This window comes from Dendropsophus ebraccatus, chromosome 5 (assembly GCF_027789765.1).
Source record: "Dendropsophus ebraccatus isolate aDenEbr1 chromosome 5, aDenEbr1.pat, whole genome shotgun sequence".
Lineage (NCBI taxonomy): Eukaryota > Metazoa > Chordata > Amphibia > Anura > Hylidae > Dendropsophus > Dendropsophus ebraccatus.
This window is the reverse complement of record NC_091458.1, coordinates 43,888,857-43,914,109: the sequence shown is the minus strand read 5'-3', so window position 1 is coordinate 43,914,109 and position 25,253 is coordinate 43,888,857. Positions and strand designations below refer to the sequence as shown.

The window sequence follows — 25,253 nt, the reverse complement described above, 5'->3', positions numbered from 1 at the left end:
GGACAACCCCTTTAAGCCAGAGGAATTCAAAGTGGAGTAATGTGTGTATTGTAGATTATGAGATTTCCTATTTACATCCATACAAATAATGGGTAAAAATGGAAACAATGGTTACTCTTTAACCAGATGCAAATAACTTGTATTTTCTTTCTCTGTATATGTTGTTTTTAGGACACTTTGTTACTGAATACTGAGTGTAAATAAAAAGTATTTGCAAACATCCAATGAAGACTGTAGCCTTTTTTTTCCTCCTCTTTCCTTGTTTCTTTATCAGTAGCCGATTGTGATCGATCTGAGTTGTGATACACTTGCTGCATGTGAAATGCAATGGATCCCTTCTTGGGAGAGTTTTCGGATCTCCCAGCATGAGCGATGTGTGATCCCCTCTTTAGCATTAGATCGACAGCTTCAACACAGGGACCCTAGAATATGAGACGACTTATGACTCCACCACAAACATGCACATATTGATCTTATGCACATACATGTCACTAGGAAGAGGGAAACTGGCCACTTCCAGACAGTACCAGCTCATCGAACAGGGAAAAAAGGATCAGCATGTTGAAATCCATTTCTTCAGGTAGGTGCAAGTCCCAGAGGTGACAACTTTCCTGCAGTCCAGTTGCAGAGTGGGTGTAGACTGGATTTTTGAATCAATTGCTGGACAGGAGATCCTGCTTCCATACATCTCTGTAGCAAACCCTTAAAAGTAAAATCTGCATAGAGGATAATATCAAGCAGTGCTGAGAAATGTAAGCCATGAATTCAGCACTAAGGTGAGACAGTAAGCCAGATTTGTGTCTTTCTAGTTCTCTCCCTCACCCCCTCTCCCTAAAATTCTATTGGTAGTGTAACTGATCTCTCAGTGCATAGTATAAAGAATTTAAAAGGTGTTAAAATGACATATAGAAAAACAGAAAATATCACAATTAATGACCTTTACACCAGCTGTAATGATACTATACGTGGCACTCCTAGGCCACACTATACTAGTTTGTACAGATGGGGGGGGGATGACCAGTACCTAAGTTCTTCATTATCCTATCCTAGATGGATATAAACCCAGTCTGGAAAAAAAATGTTGATTGCAAATAAAAAATTTATTACAAGTATGAACCAACCCTGTCTCTGAACAGGCTTGAGGGTGATTTCTATAAAATCAGTTCAAGTTGGTCCTTTCCCTTGCAAAACTGTGATACAATATATTACATGCAGAAGTTGCTCGGTTGGCGGTTCTTCTGTCCTATCTGAAGCTCAGCAAGCATTCATTGTCTGTCATCAGAACCATAATTAAACAGAGGTAGTAAATACATTAAAGCACAGGCAATACCTGTATGTAAACATGAATAAAATCAGTGCAGGGTTAGAGTACAGAAGGTATACTGTATACTTCTGTTTAGTAATATTACTGTGTTTTCTATTAGTTTAGCATATAGTGTTTGTCCACTTAAAGTTATACACAACTGGAACCTCATCAGGGACTATAATTTACAGGAAGCAGTGGCAAATTTTTGAGACATATCCTGCAAGGTTTGGAGAAGTTTCTCTTCATCTGCAGCGGAGGAGTGTGTATATGCCAAGGGAAGATGCTTAGAAACAGGTTTCCGATCTAGAGAAAAAGTAAACATGCTGAAATACTGAGCTTTTCCGATTGATAACTGCAGTACAGACATGAGGTTGTTTTCCTATATCTGGCAAAGGAAGTGTAAGTGACATGCAAATAGCTGGTAGCTCATAGTATAAAGACCTACTGTATACACAGGACCAATGCACAACATAGTTAACTTTACTATTTGAACAGCTTTTTTTTTTTTTTTTTTTTTTTTTTTTTTTTTATTACTGCTTTGGTGGTCAAAAAAATGGCTTAAATTGTGCTTACATTTACTTGTATAGTCTCTAATATGCTGTGTGAGTACTATTTTTCATGTGTCATTCTTCCCTGAACAGTGTCTTACCTCTATTCTCCCTTTTACTTTGGGCTAGTCTGAGCTTTTCTCCGTTTCTCTCCCTCCTGTCTACTATCCAAGCTGGTCTGCAACTCTCTCACAGCATAATCTCACTGGGGAAACCTATACGCATTGGATTAGGGAAGGAAAACTTGTGGCCTTTCAGCTGTTGCAAAACTACAATTCCCATCATGCCTGGACAGCTAACGCTTTGGCTCTCCAGGCAAGATGAGAATTTTAAATTTGTAACAGCTGAAATGCATAAGGGTCTGTGCAAAACCTCCTCTTTATAGTGTCTATTTTCTGTTTAATCAATATCCCTTGCAGTTTTTTTTAGATTTCCATTGATCTCCATCGAACACCCCCAGGGGCGGGCTGGGCCGGGGGGCAGGGTGGCATATGCCCCCCGGGCCGGTCCCCCCACTACACCTAAGGGCCGCAGCGTCCGGATGTTGCTAGGGCCGCACTGCCACTTTAATTCTTTCCACAGTAAGTGCGGCCCCTGCACTCACTCTCTAGCAGTCAGCAGCGGTGACAGAACGCCGCGCTGACTCTGCCTCACACTTCACTTTGCTCATTGGTGGAGCAGGCAGCCTGTTCCATCACTGAGCAAAGAGAAGTGCACGCACATGGAGGAGAGAGGAGGGAGAAGAGGACGCCTGCCGGGAGAGGAGCCGCCCACCGCCCGACTGGTATCTGGGGAGGGGGCCTGGGTTGTGGGGAGGGGGCCTGGGTTGTGGGGAGGGGGTCTGGGGGGGTTACTGTATAGTACTGGGGTCTATAAGACACCAATACAATACAGTAGCCCAGGGCTGGCTGGAGCAGGGGACACTCACCTCCCTGTCTGGGCAGCCAGTGTTTCCTCCGTGATTCTGCAGTGTGATTAGCACTGCCTGTATCTCTCTGCTCTGGTCAGACCTAACCAGAAGAGGCCAGAGCAGCAGAGAAGCACGGACCAGCTTGTGAAGTAAGTATATGGGGGGGGGGGGGGGGGGCATTGTGCATTGTGCTTTGTCCTATTTACAACATTTGACTCTCCAGTTATTGCATAACTACAGCTCCCATTATATCCTGGTGGCAGGACATGATAGGAGTTGTAGTTTGGCAACAGCTGAGGAGTCACTGGTTAGGAAGCAATAATTTAGGTAGAGTTTAGGTAGTGTTCTCCAACCTGTGACTGCTCAGTTAGTGAAACACTACAACTCCCATCATGCCCTTCTAGCAGGAGATAATGGGGATGGTAGTTTAGGAACAGCAGGAGGGTCACATGTTGGAGAACACCACACAAAATAAACCGTACCCCTAAATCATTGCTTCCTAACAGTGGCTGCTCAGTTGTTACAAAACTACAACTCCTATCATGCCCTGCTGGCAGAATATAATGGGGGTTGTAGTTTAATAACTGCAGAAGGGTCAGATGTTGGAGAAATCACACTAAATAAACTGTACCCATAAATCATTGCTTCCTATCCAGGCGCTCCTCAAGTGTTACCAAACCAACTATTATCATGTCCTGCTTGCATAATGGAAGTTGTAGTTTACGAACATCTGAGGAGCCACTGGTTGGGAAACAATGATTTAGGGGGCTCAGTGGTACGTTACATTAGGGGGTCAGTGGTACAGTACATTAGAGAGGACAGTGGTATAGTGCATTAGAGGGGTCAGTGGTACAGTACATTAGAGGACAGTGGTATAGTGCATTAGAGGGGTCAGTGGTACAGTACATAGAGGACAGTGGTACAGTACATTAGAGAGGACAGCGGTACAGTACATTAGAGGGGACAGTGGTACAGTACATTAGAGGGGTCAGTGGTACAGTGCATTAGAGGGGACAGTGGTACAGTACATTAGAGGGGGCAGTGGTACAGTACATTAGAGGGGACATTGGTACAGTACATAAGAGGGGACAGTGGTACAGTACATTAGAGGACAGTGGCACAGTACATTAGAGAGGACAGCGGTACAGTACATTAGAGGGGACAGTGGCACAGTACATAAGAGGGGACAGTGGTACAGTACATTAGAGGACAGTGGTATAGTGCATTAAAGGGGACAGTGGTACAGTACATTAGAGAGGAGAGTGGTACAGTACATTAGGGGGTGATTGGGACAGTACATTAGAGAGGACAGTGGCACAGTACATTAGAGGGGACAGTGGTACAGTACATTAGAGGACAGTGGTACAGTACATTAGAGGGGGCAGTGGTACAGTACATTAGAGGGGACATTGGTACAGTACATAAGAGGGGACAGTGGTACAGTACATTAGAGGACAGTGGCACAGTACATTAGAGAGGACAGCGGTACAGTACATTAGAGGGGACAGTGGCACAGTACATAAGAGGGGACAGTGGTACAGTACATTAGAGGGGACAGTGGCACAGTACATAAGAGGGGACAGTGGTACAGTACATTAGAGAGGACAGTGGTACAGTACATTAGAGGACAGTGTTGTGGGGGGCAGTGGTACAGTACATTAGAGGTGACAGTGGTACAGTACATTAGAGGACAGTGTTGTGGGGGGCAGTGGTACTATTTATTAAAGACAGTTCATAAGAGGCACAGTTTATCTAGGGGACAGTAGTACAGTTCATTAGGACAAATGGGTGCAATTCACTTAGCACAAGGAGAGGGTGGGGCTAACTGCAGATGGGGACACAAAGGGGGGCCTAACTAAAGATGAGGGCAAAGACAGGGGGCACAATTACAGATGGGGAACAAATAGGGGGTCTCATTACAGATACAGGCATTAAGAAGGGACCTAACTTTAAAAAGAGGCACAGAAAAGGGAAGTGACTACAGATTGGTCTTTAAAGAAGTTCCTGTTACTGTTTAGGGGCACTATGATGGAGAGTTTGTATAAAAGTGGGTAAAGGTGCTGTAAAAGTAAGGTGCTGAAGATGTTTGTCTGGCAGATACTGCTGAGATGATTTGTGGTTGGAAGAATTATTCATGATCGAAAAGAAAAGGAAACCTGACCGACACAGAAAACGTCATCTGTGAGTCACTGGATGTGTTTGCACTGTACTTATATGGTATACAGAGCTTGTGTACAGCTGGTATCTACCACTATTTGGTCACCGTATGGGGTAATATTGGCCCCTGTGTGGTGGAGTGTAGTACCAGTATAGTAGTAATGCTCGTGGTGTGACGGTATTAGGTAACCTTTTATAATGTAGTTACTATGTGATTGTAGTATGTGGTCATGGTATGGTGGTATTATTTGCCCCTTGTATACTGATATTATTGGTTATATAAGTATACAGGATTTGGTCAGTAATAGTATGATGTCCATGTCCATACAAGGTATAATCCAAGCCAGAGCAGATTAAACTCTGGCCTTACATAAAAATCCTGGGACGGCAGAGGTTGGAGGAACATAAAAAAGAATATACTTACCCGTCCCTGTGCCCCTGCAGTACAGGTTCACCACCTCTCTCACAGCTACTGTTATCCTGCTCCTCCCATTCCTGCATTGTCAAGTCCGGCAGGAAGTACCCGCTCGCCCCAGTGCGTGACGTTGCAGGACCAGGAGCTGCAGGAACCGGTCTGTGAGCAGTGACGCTGCACTGCGGAGGCATTGGGACAAGTATGGATTCTTTATTATGTTCCCCTCACCCCCGGCCAGCTTGGGATGTCTAGGTTCGGCCCTGGCGAATATCCGCTACTCATGGGCCACTGCTGTGTACTTGCCCCCCAGGCTAAAGTTTGCCAGCCAGCCCCTGAACACCCCCCTATATATTTGTGCGTATATACCTTGGAAGAAGAGGCCACTTTCATGTTTTGTTGCAGCAGGGGAGACTGCCAGCCACACCACAGTGTCTGCTCCTTGTTCTTCTGTGCGTAATCTGTTCTTCATCTTCTCATAAAAGTCTGGCATTGAAGACCTCACCGCTTAACGGAGAACGACAACAAAGAGTCGTGAGATTGCATAGGGCTTTCATTTTACACTGCTCAGATTCTACCTTTTGAATATTATTTGACAATCTAGATTATGGCTATCACTGTGTAACCTAGCATGATCACTTTCCCTCTTGACATAATAGATCCATCAGAGAACCTAAGATTGTTTATGCTGCATATTTGGTGCTTGGAAACCTCTTGGCTTCCATGGTAAAAGTATCAATAGTCCCAATTTAACCACTTGAGATCCAAAGAGTGTAACTTTAGGTCCATTAAGTTAGGGTGTAGCTGTTTGTTTGCAGTTTGGGAAGACAGTCTACTTACTATTCCACAGGGCCGTATACAACAAAGAAACCTGTACCATGTTTTTCCCCCCCCCCCCTTCAATATTACACACTATATATGTCAAATATCACACACTATATATGTCAAATATCACAGCATCTGCAAAAGGTATGTGTCAGCGAAGTATCTTGATATATACCTCCAAAGGACACTGCTAAATGCAGTGTGGAAAGAGCCTTCACTTTGTTTACATTCCTCCCCCCCCTCTAAAATTAATCTTGGAAGTAAAGAATTGCAAGATGCCTACCTGGTGTGTCAGCCCAGCCTGGATGCATGACAGAAAAGTGAACCTTTGGGTGTGCTTTAGCCCACTGCTCAGTCAAAATTACTTGCTGTCTCTAAAATAAAATAAAAAAATAAAAATTAATGAAAATATATGGTTTTGAAATAATTGTTGCTCATCTAAATAAATTGGGTATAAACTTATAGCATAAGAATAGTAGATAGGAGATTGTCTCATCACTGCATTAGCTCTGTCCTATGCAAGTGATAGATCACTGACATGGATCTTCTGCCCTCTAACACTATAGTGTATTATATAACATACAGCTTCCTACATACAGACAGTCTCCTTCGCTCCCTGTTACTTTAGCTCTTACACACACAGGGGAATGCTACTAGGTTTTGTTCCAGAGAGTGCACTAGAGAATCTGTTCATGACAGTCAGTGTTATCAGGATTGGATAGAGCCAGGTGGGGTGTCCAGAGGAGTGTTATACTTGTAGCTAATTATTGTATGGACTCACTTACTTTATCACTGCTCAACTGATCTGATGGTCTCTTTACACAGCGATTATCGTTCAAATTTTCACGATAAATGAGCTCTAAATAGTTTATTGTGATCTTTCAACATGTTCTAAAATAGTCGTTGGTCATTCCCTGAAAATTAGCAGATCGCTTCATCTAAACAGTCTTTCAACAATTCACCCTATGTGTAAGATGGGCTTAAAACGATTTTTTTCAAACGATTTATCGTTCAGTCTAAACACGGATAGTTATTAAAAAAAAAAAACACACAAGGTTACAATTCAAAATTGTTAATCGTTCGATTGCACAGATTATTGCTCTAAGGTACCATTAGAGAGGGCAGACATTCTACCTTCAGCAGCGCACTGTGAATTTGGAGACATACAAAGAAACAAGGAGGGAGGAGGCTGAGCTGACAGAAGGGATCTGGTAGATGTTTACGTAATCTTGTAGTTCACAAGAATTCAGTAACATAGGAAAATGTATGGATGCAGCTGAGCAGAGATTAAACAGATGTCACCGGAATAAAAGGTATAAAAACAAAGGAAAACTGGTATCCTTCTTTATGACCAACATTTTGTACATCTTGTTATTTCTAAGACATACAGAACAGGGCACTTACCTTGTTTTGTGCATAAGCCATTGTTCCATCAAACGTGCTTTTCTCAAATTGAAGATCTGAGACGTCCAGCTTCTGAACCAGCATACCACCTGAGGAGACCGTTACCTGGAAGAACCCAGCAACAACCATCACACACCAGGCTCCCACGCTCAGTGCCAGGACTATAATCATACAAGACATGCCAGGCAGCTAAGTGGCTGCTAAGAGACACACTTCTACATTAGCTGTTCTGGGAGTTTTTGTAAACAAGTACATTGCCAGAGATCCACATCATTTCCCTGTACTAAAATAACCCTGTTCTAGCTAAATCTGCTGCTGGACAAACATGGTGTAAAAGTACAGAGAAAAGCCAGATGTCTTCATTACATCTGTATGAGTCCCACTACTCCCAAACACTGTACCTTCTTTCAAAGCATGGATGCAAACATGCCTGTTCATAGTAAGGCTCCAATCTCAACTACTCCTGCAGAAGGTCACTCTGACTGCACCCACCCATGTGTCTGTACACACAGCTGCTAGACCTGGCCTTAGGTTGTGTGCGATATTACAACTCAGTTATATTCACTTCAGTAGTTCTTAGCTGCAATTCCATACTCAACCTGAGGACAGGTGTAGCACTGTTTCTGAAAAAAAAAGCAGACATGTTTGCAACTGTAGCTTTAGGGGTCACCTGTCATTCTCTTGGCACCATTGGTAGCCATGATCCCAGTAGTATGACACACAACCAATATGGCCGCTGACTGGCTTCAGTGGTCACATGACAGGCACTAGTGAAGCATGACTAGGATGCCCACTGATAAGGAGAGTATATAGAACGTGTATGGATATCGCTGTGTGTTATGGATGTATACATGTGTGTATTTGGTATATACGGGTTGTAATGTGTGTGGGGCTGGGAAAATAAGAGAACTTACTACTCTGGCATTATCTTCCTTTTCCAAGGCAGGAAGCAAAGCTTTTGTCAGAATATATGTACCTATGAATAAAAGAAATTAAAACATAAAAATCAAAGCAAAGCAAATCAGCCCATTCAGTCACATAGCTGCCAACAGACTTTTAGACGCTTTAAAGACAGCATTCATGTGTCCGTGATCTACGGTCTGTAAGCTGACTCTATATCATGGACTGAAGTCTTCTACTTTTACAGAACTCCAGGTATCATAATTTATTATGATGCCGGGAGTTCCATAAAAGTCCAGTCCATGATATACAGTCAGCTTATGGACCGTATATCCGGAACGTGTGAATGCCGCCTTAGTCTATATTCATACCATGTTTAAACAACGGCCACTGTTTGACATGTTCTTGCGGCTGATAATGTCATACTGTCCGCGGAAACATTTTATTTTTTTTATTTGGATTGCGGGTACATTTGGGTGTGCCTGCAATCCAAGTCACCAATAAACTCTATGCAACTTATGGCTGTCAAAACAGTCATACATTAAGTGAACATAGAAGAACAATGTCCGTTATTCATGGTCTAGCGGACGGAAATAACTGACAATTAAATGTCAATTATTCCCATGGCCATACTGAACAACAGATGTTCAATACAGTGTCTGAAAAACATCCCTTGTTCCAATAGAGTTCAATACAGTTTACTTTTTAAGACAAGTACGACTTTTGTTTTATTGCCAACAACGGCCGTCCCTGTCTTAAAAAATACACTGTGTGAACACGGCCTTAAATGGAAAGACCTGCAGGGTGTGAATGCCGATCCACTAGATTGGCGCTCGCTTACCGGGCCTATTACACAACTTGTGCGGGGGTAATAATCGTGTTACCCCAGTATTGTTCTTTATAAATGCCAGTGCATTATACACTCAGCAACCCACAGAAGGACAATTACTGGCTTTATTGATCAGAAGGAGACATACTAACACAATTACTAAATCAATTATCTTGCTACAATGCCGGCAGCTACATAAAACTAGTTCTTTTATTGATTCCATGTTTCCGTGTGATCGTTGTGGTTTAAATAGACTAAAAAGATTACAAAATGGAACAAAATGGATGGTGAATGAAAATCATTCCTAGTCCACTGTATATAAAAAGGCAAAAAGAAATTTACTTGCTAAAAAAAAAAAAAAAAAAAAAAAATGTAACAAGAAACATCAAAGTAACAGGATTGTAACACAACCACCAAATGAATTGAGTCAGAGAAGGAGAGGCCCCCGGGAGCGGCCGGGAATATTATTAGATTAACACACTGCCTTCCTGTTCACTGGATTGCTCAAAATGTGGTTATGCGGCAGACAGCCGGCAATGCTGTAAACCACAGCCTGACAGTAAAAGGCCTCGTCTTCTACACAGCACTTTATCTTTCTTGCCTTGTGAGTAACTCCATGCAGAAGGATATTACTTCTAGCAGCCAAAATGCATGAATATAATGGAGCCCTGACGGTGCTGGAGCCAGGACGATCCTGGAGGTTACTTCAGTTCACTGACTTGGGGTCATTGCAGTATATTCCAACACAGAATATCTTACTGCTACATAACCAAAGGCAGAGGAGCATGGTCAACATAAAAGAAAGATGTACAACACTGTGTGATGCAGAATTATAGTATACCTTGGCCATGGAACTTTGGAAGCTACAGCATTACCAAATGTATTGATTATCAATGTGTAGAATATTGAAAGAAAGCTGGGGACCCACTGGCACTCTTTTTTCTGTATATCACACAGTGTTCTGTGCCTGCCTATACACACTGCTTTGCATCATCTGTGCATGCAGCACATATACAGAGATGTATATCATCATCTTACTGAAAAGTAAACTAAACTTTGTTCGGTTTCTCTTTCACAGCCTCCTACAGTGTCCTATTCACAGTTTGGAGCTCAGACTCCAAATCTTTTCTTTATTTCCATGAACAAACCTTCTAAGCCTTTGTCCTTTGATCTGTTCATAAATTTGCATATAGAGTTACACCAATTAAAAAAAAAAAAAAAAGTCAGGAAACCCAGGGGGTGCAGGAAAATATTAAACTAACCTTACCTATCCTCATGCACCATGGTGCCACCCCGGGGTCCTGTTGATAGCCGCCTGTGACCTGCAGCTCTCCATGCCATGCTGCAACGTTACAGACCCGGCTGAGTGATTGCCCACTAGGGCTTATAGGACGGGACACTGCCGCAGTCACTGGTTGGCTGAGTGGGCAATCGCTCAGCCGGGTCGTGGGGTTGCAGATGGAAGAGCCGTATACATAACATACATGGTTTCCAGCAGGACACAGGAGCGGTGCAACACAGGCACGGGAACGGGTCAGTTTAGGTTGTTTATTTTCCTGCACCCCCCTGCCTTCCTCCTTTAAAGGGAAACTGACAGCAAAGATATGCATATATCTGTGCTGACAGTTTTCAGATGCCAATCACACAATCGCATCCGTGGTAAAGTTGTTCTTTATTCTGGGCTGACAGTGTCACAAAGGCGGGTCTGTGACACTATCAGCTCCCACACTGCTCTCCAACCACTGCTGTGTCTTCAGGCTGCCACCCGACCTCCCACAGAATGATTGGCAGCCAGAGAGCAGGGGAGGAGCCGACATTGTCACAGACCCATATCTGTGACACTGTCCGCTAAGAATAAACAATGTTTTTGTGTTTTTCACATAGCATTGCTAAAAGGTATGCATGGGATGCATGTGTAATGGGCAACAGGAAACAGTCAGCATGGATATATGCATATCTGTCCTGTCAGTTTCCCCTTAAAGGGAACCAATCACCTAAGAAAAAAGTCTATCACGCTATGCAAATGTGCTGTAGCAGCACCCAGCTTACTTCCCAGACATGCCTCCCTGCAATGTTCAACCCGCAAACTTACTTTATAAACTTGGCACGCTGTATGTAAGTTGTCCCCAAGTAGTCAGGTAGCCAAAGTCCCATGGGCCCTCCTGCACGGTAATTACACCCTTCTGGGTGCGATTCAAACTAATTAATTGCTGTGACATCATTCAGGGCACGCTGTCCCTCATGTTGGCACGCCCATGTCCTTACTAAGCAGCACATCGGGTTCGATCCGTGCTGCACTGCGCAAGTGCAGAATAGCCTCCAACTCATTGATGGAGATTGCTGTACTGCGCTTATGTGGCGTAGTAAGGACATGGGGATGCCAACATAAGGGACAGCGTGCCCTGAATGACGTCACAGCAATTATGCAGTTTGAGACGTCATTCAGGGCACCCCGGAGGGGTGTGGTTACCGCGCAGGAACGCCCAGGGGACCAGGGCTACTTGTTGGCAGTTAACCGCCCTGATGACTAGTTGGGGACAATTTACATACTTACAAAATAAGTTTGCGGGCTGTACATTGCAGGGGGAGAGGGGGAGGTTTAAAAGCATGTCCGGGAAGTGTGCTGGCTGCGGCTACAACCCATTTCTGTAATAAACTTTTTAGGAGATTGGTTCCCTTTAAATATTTGTTCAGGAGTGAGGAGATAAGGCTTTGAGAATGAACACATCAGAAGAAGCCTGCAAGCATCTGTAGAAGATAAACTAAACAAACATTGTAATAAAAACCTAATGAGAAAACAAGGTGGTCCCAAGATGTCAATGTTTATTTCCCTGACGTACATAGTAGCATTACCACAGAGGTTGTCTGGGCTGCAGCAATCACATATAGGAGATACATGATGTCATCAGGGACCACCAAATTATTGCCACTGGACCAGTGCAGGGGGATTTAACAGGTTAACAAGTTATGGTTGATATATTTTGGTTTTATTCTATAGTATTTCCTATTGGCTGGTAAACTTATTAAACCTCCCTAATAGAGATGTGCGCTTTCTTCGGCTGCTATCATACTTGCATTTTTGCTCCCAGGTTATACTACAGATGTAATATTGTAGGGGACCTGAATCTAAAAACATTCTAGAACATGCAAACAAAAAAAAAAACCCTCAAACATTACATATACTGTATTACGTATAAAGAAGACATATCAGATTTATTATTTTACCCAAGACATTGGTGGCAAAGTTCTTCTCTAGACCATCTTCTGTTAACTCCCGACTGTTTACCATACACCCAGCATTGTTTACCTATGGAGGTATAATGGGAGATGGTAAAACATACATATATATAATCACACACATACATACATACATACATACACACACACTACATACATAAATCGGGAAATAAGAGTCTGGGCTGTGGATATGGCAGAACTCACCAATACATGCAGTCGGTTTGCAGACTTAAACTTCTCAGCAAACTCACAGATTTCTTTTGGGTTGGACATGTCCAATAAGTAAACGGATATACTCTGCAATGATATGGTGATAAATTACACTGTGCATATGAGAAGAGGACATGAGAAGAGCACAAACCACTATACAAGGGCATAAGATCTAAATGCATCCTATATATTCTAAGCTTGATGCTCCAGCTCATATACATTATTGTGCCTATTGACCCCTCTCACTGGCAGGAACTTGGAGGCAGGGGCTTTATTTCTATTGCTATGAATGAGAAGCCCCAGGAAGGCATATCAGTACTTCACCATAGACCTCCAGAGGTATTAAGTATCAAACCACTTTGAATACGATACGAATCACTGACCCAATAACCAGTCATGGAAAAGTTGATCACAAACAAGTAACGTAATGTGTTTACCTGATTCCCGCTGTTTGCAATAATCTCTTTCTGCGCTTCTTCTGCTCGTTCTTTATTTCTGCATACCAGATGAATGATGCCACCTAGAAGAAGTTAAACCCTTATAAGAAAAAGAATGTACTGTGTATTGTACATAATAGCGACACAGTTCACAATGAGAGACGTCCACACAATGAGACATCAGTCAGAATATTACAGAGGATGTTCAGGGCTCCATAGTCAGCGCCCACTGACTTCTCTTTCATTACAAAAAAAAATAAAATTTAAGGCTTCATCTGTAGATAGTTACTCCTCAACGGGATGCCCATCATTGCATATGGGCATACAGTCATTTATTGCTCATATGCATCTGAAGTTAAAATTATAAAGGTAAAATAAAAAAAAAAAAAAAAAAGCAGGATTAGACTACACAGGATAAGTTTGTAGTCTTTAAAGGGGTTATCCAGTGCTACAAAAACATGGCCACTTTTCCCCCTCTCTTATCTCCTGATTGGGTGGGATTTCAAACTCCGTTCCATTGAAGTAAATGGAGCTTAATTGCAAAACACACCTGAACTGGAGACAAGAGAGGGTGAAAGGTGGCCATGTTTTTGCAGAACTAGATAACCCCTTTAACAATGGATATGTATTGGTCTGCATAAAGCCCCTATTACACAGGGTAATCTCTGGGAGCAAATGAGCGCCGGCCTGACAGGTCAGGATTCACCTGCTCCTTGTCCCTTGCGTACGCCGACAGTAAATGGGTAAATGCAGGGGGTGCACGCCGTGGAGCTCATAGGAGATAGCGGCCCTCTGCTGCCGCCGCTCCTATCGCATGGAGAATAGCACTGGATCAATGCTCTTCACATTAATAGTTTTCAACTTGTTGAAAGACAATGAAAGACAGCGATCAGCTGACACTGTTCATGTCGGCTAATCTATGCCTTTTATTACACGAAGCATTTTGGGCCGTAATGTAAAGATGGATCTTTTACAAGCCAATGTTACGAAGTATAATATACATACTAAAAGGGCTCCTCCAGGAGAAAAAAAAAAAAAAAAAAAAAAAAAAACAGGGATAAAAAGGGGTGGTGGGAACATAATCATAAGCATCGCAGTTCACTGTCACCCTCCAGTCTCCTGTATCTCCCAGTACCTGTGTCATCACACCACAGGAACTACCTGCTCAGCCAATCGGTGACTGCAGAGGAGTCCTGCCTCAGTCACTGACTGGCTGGACAGGCATTTCTGAGCGGGGTTGTGATATCAAGGGACCAAAAGATACAGGAGACCAGCGGGTGAATGTGCGGGATGGTGCTGCAGAGGCACTTGGATGTGTAAGTTATGCTTCATTATTATGTTCCCACCAACGCCCAGCCTACCCTGTTATGTTTTTTTTTACGCTTGCCCTTTAGGCTATGTTCACACTATGTAAAACTACGGCCGTAGTTCTCGCCGCAGAACTACAGCCGTAGTTTTGCGGGGTGGGACATAGCTTTATTTTTAATGGGATCCCAGCCAGAGCATACACACATCGTATGCGCTCCGGGCGGGATCCCGTGCGGCGCCAGAAAAAACTGACATGTCAGTTTTCTGCGGCCGGAATTGCTTCACGGTGGGCTATGGGAAGCTCTGATGCGGGCGCACACTGATGCGCCCGCATCAGAGCTCCGCGGGCTAAGACCGGCCGTTCACGTAGTGTGAACATAGCCTTAATATGTACATGTAGAGCAGAAAGTAGTACTGAAAAGCTGATGTTTTTTTTAATACTTTTCAATTTTAGCAATTACACCCCAATTCCTAAATAAAGCAAATAAAAAAAAAAAAAAAAAATTGAAGCAGCACTTCAGAAGTCCCTGCAACATATGGCCAACCGCAACTTATCCAGGAATGGGATGGAGGTTTTCATATGAGAATAGGCCGCCCATGTGCAGTCACTCTCCATTTAAGATATGGGGGAGAAATGCGCATGCGCAAATGTTTCACTTACACTTTCATCAATGCAAGTGCAGACACTTTCTTCACTGTAAATGTGACTAGTCACCCTAGTTTTTAGGATTGGTGGGGTTATCCTACAGGATATGCGACTAGTTACTTCTACTTTAACATTGATAAGGTTCCAGTACATAATTACCTCCTGGGCTATGTAGTTAGTGGTGACAATCACAATGTGTTAGCAGTCCATAGCTCCAAAAGCCATAAAATGATTGCTTTATTCAAACATCTTTAAGAAAAAAAGAGGTTTGAATAAAGAAATATTTTTCTTGGAGCTGTGGACTGCTTACACATTGTGATTGGATTCACCAGGATTACGGCCCGAGCTCAAGAATCTACTAGTGCTCCTTAACCTGGGAACCATCGCATAGTAAGCTGAGTCTTGTTTTCCGTTAGTGGTGACCCCTAGTGTAATTTTTACATTTAGGCTATGTTCCCACACAGTATTAAAACACAGAAAGGCTATGTTCACACACTGTTGAAATTTAGGGTCTGGCCGCCATTTAATGGCAAATAATTACCTTTATTTTAAAACAATGGCCGTTATTTGCAATTAAATGACGGCCATCCACTAAATTTTAACAGTGTGGGAACATAGCCTTTCTGTGTATTCAATCCACTCTTCGTTTTGGTTGCAAAAAACTGACCAAAATACTGTGTGGGAACATAACCGTAGGCTATGTTCACACTATGTAAAATAAGAGACAAATACGGCCATATTTTCAATCTAATAATGCACTCCATTAAAGTCAATGGGAAATTGGCCAGCAGATGGCACACACTGTACTACCTTTCACATAGTGAACATGCTCAGTATTTATCATCTGCTTTTACAAAAATACAGCCTTTTTTTCACGTTTTCACTCCAAGATATGTCCGTATTTAGCTTTTATTTTACTGTGTGTGAACATAACCTCAGTCTAAATTTCAATGGCCACATACGTACCCTTCTTAGCGATGGCCAGAGCTGTTGCTTTGCCGATTCCACTATTTGCTCCTGTGATCATGTAAGATCTTCCACTAACATCCACTTGCAAATCTTCTGCAGCAAAGTGCTTGGCGGCAGCTTCATATCCACCTCTGCAAAACACAAGATCTTCCTGTTATTGACAATAGCTCAATTGCATCCTCTCTTTCACTTTACAATGTAAAGGGTTTTGTTTTTTTTTGCACAAAATGGAGCAATTTAGCAGGTGGGCTTACAAGGGGGGTAATTTCAGAAAGTTAAAGTGTCACTGTCGTTATAACTTTCAAAATCTAAACCAACAGTAGATGTGATATAAAGCAAGTTTGCAATTTACATTCAATATTTTTCTTCTTGTTATCATGCTGTAAAACAAAGCTGTACTTACCAGAAATCCCGGTCCAGTCTCCTGAAGGCAGATTTTCTGATTTGTGCTGGTTGAAAAAAAACAGACTAAATAGAGGAATTCCAGCCAGTACAGAGAGTCACGGCTCAAAGTGTCCATCAGTCACACGACTGCCTTCTCTCTGTGAGCGCTCAGATGGCCTGGGATACACAGGACTTCCTGTTTTCTGACTGTTCCCTGTCAGAAAACAGGAAGTGCCATGTTTTCCTTCATAACTAAAAAAAAAATAAATAAATGAATGTAAATTGCAAACTTGCTTTATATAACATCTACTGTTGATTTAGATTTTGAAAGTTATGACGACAGTGACACTTTAAAGGGGTTGTCCGGCGATAAAAAATTATTCACAGAATAACACACATTACAAAGTTATACAACTTTGTAATGTATGTTATGTCTGTGAATGGCCCCCTTCCCCGTGTTTCCCCCCACCCACGCTAGACCCGGAAGTGTGGTGCGCTATACATTACCTGTCACGTGCTGACCACGGTCTCCGATCCTCAGCAGTGACGTCTTCTTCGGGAGGCCGGCGGATCTTCCCGAGTGCCGGACGCCCTCTGCAGCGTCATCCGAAGCTCAGCCGTGATTGGCTGAGCACAGTTATGCTCAGCCAATCGCGGCTGAGCTTCGGATGACGCTGCAGAGGGTGGCCGGCACTCGGGAAGATCCGTCGGCCTCCCGAAGAAGACGTCACTGCTGACGATCGGAGACCGTGGACGACGCGAGATGCGGTGAGTATAATGCACCACACTTCCGGGTCTAGCGTGGGTGGGGGGAAACACGGGGAAGGGGGCCATTCACAGACATAACATACATTACAAAGTTGTATAACTTTGTAATGTGTGTTATTCTGTGAATAATTTTTTATTGCCGGACAACCCCTTTAAGTCCAGCGCTTGACAATGTTCAGAAGTCCCATAAATGAACAGAGGGGAGGTCGTCCATACTGCTGCTCCAATCACTAAGGGACCCCAATATCTAATGACTGAGGGGGGTATGACCTCTTGGACCCCCACCAAACAGGACAATTACCACCTGTCTTTTGGTGATCCATTATAATCTTAGGATAACCCCTTTAAAGACAGGCTGTCACCTTCTACACCTCTTTAACACATTGTATTGTTACAATCACCCCCACTTTTCCCTCCTCTCCCCTGTAATCTCCGCTCTGTGTGTAACACCACATAGGGCTTGGTCTACACTCGGATTCTTTCATCAGGACCTTAGCACAGATCTGTCAAACAATAACTTTACTATGTAACAAGATTATATATCAGTGACAAGTCTGTGTGTTATACAAGCTGGCGGCAGTATTCTTCTAGTAATATTTCCTGGACAGTGTCCACCAGCATAGTGCCAGCACTTCTGGAGGATTATACACTAAGGCCGGCCTCATACATAATAGTGTCTCGTGTATACATAGTGTTCTGTGTATACATAGGGGGAGATTTATCAAAGGGTGTAAAATTTAGACTGGTGCAAACTGCCCACAGCAACCAATCACAGCTCAGCTTTCCTTTCAACACTGCCTAAAGCTGAGCTGTGATTGGTTGCTGTGGGTAGTTTGCACCAGTCTAAATTTTACACCCTTTGATAAATCTCCCCCATAGTGTCTTGTGTATTATGCAACACAATATGTGCCCCCATTGTTACCATGGCCCCCGGCCAGTGCAGGGTATATGAATGGCGGGGCTGCAGCATTACAATGCACATAAGGATAAGGTATACATCTTATCAGCCATGCCATGACTGCTACTCTGTGGCATCAAGCAATAGCTATATACTCTGGGCATTGCACATGGATGTCTAGCATGTATATAGTGTACAGCAGCATCATTATTCCTCAAACTGTTGCACAACTCCAACTCCCATCATGGCCTGATAGCCTTCTGCAAGGATTTATAGTTTTGCGACAGGTTTGTAAACACTGATCTCTCTGTTTTACGACAGGGGGCTCCTCGCAGTACGGCACCTACCTGGTGTACTCCCGCAGCCCCTTCACAAACCACACGGTGTTCCTATAGAGAGTCATGTCGGCGGTGTGTGAGCCCGGGTCCTTTCCTCATACACCCTCTATACGGCGGGCACGCCTCTCCGGGACACGTCACCGGCATATGTAACCGGGGGCCGCCCCTGTTGTGTAACCCTGACAGCCCCGTCCCGTGGTTACGTATGACCGGCACTGGTCACCCGGCGTTACATAAGGCGGACAATGTGCGGCAGGGCTGCTGGGAGTTGTAGTGCAGGTTCCCTGCTGCACTGCAGGACGCCGCTCCACTAGTGGCAGGTGTTACTGTACATAGGGATCAGTGCTCTATGACAGGAGGACCGTCCATCCACGTGACTAGTGCTACCTGGTGATCCCCTACCCACAAAGTATAGTATCACTAGCTAGATAGGGGGTGGGGAGTCCTCAGCCAAACAGCTGTGGCTAAACTACAAGGATCCCCAACCCTGAGCTAAACAGAGGGGGGCGACCCCACCACCCCCCCCACCCATAGGGCTTCATCTCTTATTTCCAATGGGAAAAGATGTAAAAAAAAAAATAAAAAAAAAGGTTTTATTTAGTTTAGACCTGTATATCTGTAGTGTATAGTGGAATGAGTGTATATACTATAGAAACATATGTGTAATACCTTACCTGTGCCTGATACACCTGGGAAGAACAGGATATATCTGTAGTGTATAGTGGAATGAGTGTATATACTATAGAAACAGATGTGTAATACCTTACCTGTGCCTGATACACCTGGGAAGAACAGGATATATCTATAGTGGAATGAGTGTATATACTATAGAAACATATGTGTAATACCTTACCTGTGCCTGATACACCTGGGAAGAACAGGATATATCTGTAGTGTATAGTGAAAACAGCGTATTCTACCAGACACTACAGATATATCCTGTTCCTTCCTGGAGTATCAGGCACAGGTAAGGTATTACACATCTGCTTCTATAGTATATACACTCATTCCACTATACACTACAGATATATCCTGTTCCTTCCTGGAGTATCAGGCACAGGAAAAGTATTACACATCTGCTTCTATAGTATATACACTCATTCCACTATACACTACAGATATATCCTGTTCCAGGTCTATGAAACTCATAAAACTAATTTATGGGGTCCCCTCTTTATAGTCACTGTCTTTCGGGTCACCTCCATATTCACCGTCTATAGGGCCTCCTCTCTATTCACCATTGATGGGGCTCCCTCTCTCTTCACTGTCTATGGGGCCTCCTCTCTATTCACTGTCTATGGGGCCTCTTCTCAATTCACTGTCTATGGGACCCCCTCTCTATTCACCGTCTATAGGGCCAACTCTCTATTCACCGTCTATGGGGACAACTCCATTCACCGTTGTAACCGGATGGGTTTATTTCAGAAAATGAAAGTGTCTTATTGATGTGATGAGAAGGAATCTATTATTTTAATGTCTTGTGTGTGTGTATGTATGTGTATGTGAATATATATATATATATATATATATATATATATATATACTGGCCTTGTATGGCTATGTGTGTAAAAGTCATTGTAGTTGTGTGCGTGTGTATGTATACACATTCCCTTGTGTAACTGTCGTGCCTATGTCAACTGTCCAGCCATATACCTTCACAATAGTGTAAAAATTGGAGGATACAGTTGTTTGTTGCTATTGTTGTATGGCTGAAAGAACCTTGTAGCTGTAGTTGTAAAACTGAATACCCATTGGTAAATATGTACAAGGCCGGGGAAACATCCGATAACCTCCATTCATGGTCATCAGTGGTCTACATAGACATACAAGCTCAACCCCACCCAAACTTACTATAAAGGTTGGGGGTATGTGACCATGGATGGAAGGTGCCCAGCACCCTGGAGGTCATCGAGGGAGATGGGTGTATATTAGACCATAATATACAAAGGGGCTCCCCATCTCATTGTGGATGAAACAACTATGCACCTGTACCATCTGTTACTGCAGCTAAGTATTGTTTTCTGTATTAAATACCTTATTTTTCTATAAATCTTTGTGGTTATAGCCTTCTGCGACTATTATCAAAAGCAACCGGTTACAACCGTCTATGGGGCCACCTCTCTATTCAATGTCTATAGGGCAGCCAAACATTTCCCAGATGAAACCTTGGAAATGTTCATAGAGAATAAATAGAGCGCTGGCTGGCTTCATTCTATGGACACTTCTTTCCCCGTCCTATGGATGGTGGGGGCTTTCCATTAGTTGAACGGCCACTGAACTAGACATTAAAGAGGTTATCCAAACATTGAATGGATATTCCAATCTCAGCTTGTAATACCCTGTCCATAAGATACAGTGGTCACATTAGAGATGGGGCTTTGTATCTGACTGGCCGGGGATTATCTATTATCCCTTGAGGGATTTGTAGATTAACTCTTTGTTGTCCTGTTTAGGTCTTTTCTTTAGCTCTCTCCATAGGAGAACAATGAAGACAGGGGGGAGAGCTTCAAACTGCTTTTTCATGATAAAAATGCATTTTTCGGATAATAAACCCAATTACAAAGTTTCTTAAAATCGCCTGGACTATTGATTTCTGCAAAAAAAAAAATCACGACAGTGACACTTTAAATATGACTGTTTATCACAGATCTGCAGCCTTTGTACTTTGCTCCTTTGGAGGCTGTAGTGCAAACACTGTCATCACCACTAGATGGCAACAAACAGCTGTATAAGTCTCTCCAAAAGGATAGGACTACACAAGCAGAACTTTTGTAGTAAAACTATTTTTTCCACAGAATAACCAAATCAGAACTTTCTAGGCCCTGACTGAAGTGATTTGCAATGTATTTATTGTATTTTTATGCACAGCAAGCTTTTAGTGGATTTTGTGTGGGGACCATCTAAGTGGAAGTCTTAATAGTGTACCTGTTATCAAGGCCAATGCCAGGTCAGCAGTGAAATCCACTCCATGCATCTTCAGGGTGAATTTACATGTGACAGATTTTTTACAGAAATTCGCAATTCCATTCATCTGCAGCAAATTTGCCACATGTGAATTGCATTCACATGTACAGGATCTGCAGCGGATTTCATGCTGCAAGTACTGCAGCGAAGTCTCAATCCTCTGCGATCCTCTGTCCTCTCATTTTCTATAGACTTATATACTCGCAGCTGATTTTTTAATTCCGAGGCGAGAATGTAAAGCCCCTTCCCACTTAACCCGGCAGCTGCTGGGCTAATATATTACCTATCCATACTCCTGCTTACTTCTCAGGCTCCCGGCTCCCTGTTGTTCCGCCCAGCCAATCAGTACGCTGCCCTGCCGCAGTCACTGATTAAGTTGGGGCACCAGGGAGCAGGAAGACTGAGCGTGGACAGGTCACGTATTGCTGCTGGGTTAATGGGGAAGGGGCTTTACATTCTTGCAGCGGAATGAAAAATCTGCTGTGAGTATATAAGCCTTTAGAAAATGACAGTACCCAGTATAGCAGCGGATTTTGCTGTGGAACTTGCAGAGTGAAATGCACTGTGATGTGGTATGTGTTAAGGCAGCGTTTCCCAACCGGGGTGCCGCGGCCGTGAGAACCCGCCAGCTGTGCCGCGGGATCCCGGTCGGAAATTAGAAACTGTCCCTTTAATATCCCTAGAAGCTGCGGCCGCGCAGCTTCTAGGGATATGCCGATGGATTGATGTTCCGCCCGCTCACACAGTGAGCGGGCGAAACATTCAATCGCGCACAATGTCAGAGCAGGACCTGTCAGCGTCCTGCTCTGACATTGACTCCCATAGGCCGCAGCACTTCATGCCAGCAGCCTATGGGAGGCCGGGACGTGACCTCTCCGGCAGGCGTGATGATGTGACGTCATCACGCCTGCCGGAGGTTCAGTCGCCGCGGCTCACAGGACGGAGCCTGAAGAGGAGGGAGAACACACAGCGCCGATTAGGTGAGTATGATGGTTTGTTGTTTTGTTTTTTTTAAAACTATTGGTGCATATTCTCATACTGCAGGGGGCATTATATGGGGGCATACTGCAAGGGGCATTATATGGGGGCATACTGCAGGGGACATTAATATATGGGGGCATACTGCAGGGGGCATTAATATATGGGGGCATACTGCAGGGGGCATTATATGGGGGCATACTGCAGGGGGCATTATATGGGGGCATACTGCAGGGGGCATTATATGGGGCATACTGCAGGGGGCATTAATATATGGGGGCATACTGCAGGGGGCATTATATGGGGGCATACTGCAGAGGGCATTATTAATATATGGGGGCATACTGCAGAGGGCATTATTAATATATGGGGGCATACTGCAGAGGGCATTATTATTATATGGGGCATACTGCAGGGGGCATTATTATTATTATATGGGGGCATACTGCAGGGGGCATTATTATTATATGGGGCATACTGCAGGGGGCATTATTACTGTATGAGGGCAAAGCAGGGGGCACTTGTACTCTGGCCTCATGGCCATAGTACTTCTCATTGTACCCCTTTATACTGCAGTTATATGAGCCACATAATTATCAGCACCATATACTGTGGCTATACAGTGCACATCACCACAGTATATGGTGCTGATAATTATGTGCTCATATACGTGGGACTGTATGTATGAGTTTTCATGGGACTGTTATATATATATATATATATATGTATATATATATATGGGAATACATGGCACTGTATGTATGAGGTTACATGGGATTGTATATATGAGGGGGTTATCCTTTTTTATTTCACTTTTTTTAAAATGAATAATTTATTGAAAGGATCTCTGCCCGGCATATGTCACTCTTGAGGGCTTAAAAAGCAGCTCTTGTGGTGATAAGAAGCTGATTTAAAACCCCCAAGAGTGAACTCCGTGAACTATATGTATAATATGTACTGTTTTAGTGTCATTTTGTGCCATTTTGGTTGGTGGTGTGCCCCGGGATTTTTTAAGTATAAAAAGTGTGCCGCGGCTCAAAAAAGGTTGAAAATCACTGTGTTAAGGCACCTTAAGGCTATGCTCACACCTTGTAAGAGACCAGCAGTTCCATAACCCGGCCGGGTCACGGAACTGCTGGTGTCAGATAAGATCATCCCGGCCTGTACTGCCGTACCGGCTGGATGATCTTTAGTGCCGCTGAGTTTGGATCATCAGAACTCCCTACTGCACACAATGGAGTGTGAGGCCGGAGCCGTTCTCTGCGGCTGCTATTTAATGAATAGAGATCCCGGCCAGAGCGTATGCTATGTGTATACGCTCCGGCCGGGATTCCATAGACGGCAACGTAACGTATATTTCGTATTAATCACAGCCTTTGTTGCAATTAGCAACAACGGCCGTACTTTTACAAAAATGTACGTTGTGTGAACATAGCCTAAAGCGGTATTCCCAACTTGTCTCCTTCTGATATGCTCCCTTTGTTGACAGCTTGTTGTCTAGGTTACGGACCACCACTCTGCTCTAAAATCAGTGGTCTGGCTGGTAGATAGATAGATAGATAGATACATTTAGGGAGATTTATCAAACATTTACACCTTTTTTTTGGAGTGGAAAAGTCGCAAAATTTTGAGCAACCGCATAGCTGCGCAAAATTTTGCGACTTTTCCCCAACATAGACTGATCATGCCTACTTCAGCTTACTGCTGAAAGTAGGCATGATTTATCATGTGCGACTATCTAAAATAGTCGCACATGTGTCGCAAACTCACTCCACACTAGAGGTGGTCTATTTCACCACCTATACTGTGGAGTGAGTTTGCTCCGTGGGTCGGGTGCAGAGCACCCGGTCCACGGAGTGTAAAGGGTTAAGTAGTGATGCAGCAGCATTACTACTAACCCCCTGGAGCTGTACAGAGGAGCAGGGAATCCCCTTAATTAAGCCGGGATTCCCTGCCTACAGGGTTTCCCACCCAAAAGCAGAAAGCAGTCTGCTTCTGGGCAGGAAATTTAAAATCCTGGCACAGAAGTTACAGTCTGGCTCCCAGGGGCTTGAGCCCTTGGGAACCAGACTGTAACTGCCATGCCCATGCTGGAGGTCACCCAGCTTTCCCAGCATCCTGTAAGGTTAACCCTTCCAGGATGCTGGGAAAGTTGGGTGACCTCCAGCATGGGCGTTACAGTCTGGCTCCCAGGGTACTTAACCCCCTGGGAGTCAGACTGTTCCGGCACTGTACCTGCACCAGCAAGGAAGGGGGTTAAGTGCCCCCTTCCTTGCTGGGGCAGATGCAGTGCGATCTCCATGGGGGAGGGGGGGTTAATGCTAGGGGCTGGGGGTTACCTGCTGAGTCTTCTTCAGCAGTTGGCAGCAGTCCCCGAATGTCCCGGTAAGCTCCGCCCCGCTACGGTAAGCCCCGCCCCCGAAATCGCTGCAGCAATTAACCTTACCTTAAGGGTTAACCTTACAGGATGCTGGGAAAGCTGAGTGACCTCCAGCATAGGCGTGGGAGTTACAGTCTGGCTCCCTGGGACTTAACCCCTTACTTGCTATTTGTTTTTGCTTGTGTCTTTTCTTTTCCAGATACCGGCATGCAGAGGATTACGTCAGATTCGTTTGGACTACGTCGATGACCGGCGGACTTTACTGTTCAATAAAATGGTCAACGAGGGGTGTGGGGGTGTTTTTATTTGAATAAAAACATTTTCTCGGTGTGTTGTGTTTTCTTTCATTTCTCTACAGACTTAGTAGTGGAAGCCATCTAATAGACGGAATCCATTACTAAGTCAGGGCTTAGTGTTAGCCGGTATAAAATGGCCAACACTAACC

At 43.8% G+C, this 25,253-nt stretch overlaps 1 protein-coding gene across 1 annotated transcript; it reads right to left on the bottom strand.

The window, feature by feature from the left end:
- Positions 1–1,081: 1,081 nt before the first annotated feature.
- On the bottom strand, positions 1,082–18,752 carry DHRS12 (dehydrogenase/reductase 12). Its single transcript, XM_069972110.1, has 10 exons — positions 18,496–18,752; positions 16,096–16,229; positions 13,176–13,258; positions 12,733–12,825; positions 12,517–12,598; positions 8,477–8,538; positions 7,563–7,667; positions 6,442–6,532; positions 5,703–5,840; positions 1,082–1,609 (listed from the first exon to the last, which is right to left on the bottom strand). The coding sequence occupies exons 1-10, from the start codon at positions 18,549–18,551 to the stop codon at positions 1,482–1,484; spliced, it is 972 nt and encodes a 323-aa protein (XP_069828211.1). The 5' UTR covers positions 18,552–18,752; the 3' UTR covers positions 1,082–1,481.
- Between the last annotated feature and the right edge of the window lie 6,501 nt (positions 18,753–25,253).

Coding starts and splice junctions, on each gene's coding strand:
- DHRS12 (XM_069972110.1), bottom strand. CDS start 18,551: ATGACTCTCTATAGGAACACCGTGTGGTTTGTGAAGGGGCTGCGGGAG. Junction 12,826..13,175: donor TTGCAAACAGCGGGAATCAG/GTAAACACATTA, acceptor ATATCATTGCAG/AGTATATCCGTTTACTTATT. Junction 5,841..6,441: donor AGGCTGGGCTGACACACCAG/GTAGGCATCTTG, acceptor TTCTCCGTTAAG/CGGTGAGGTCTTCAATGCCA.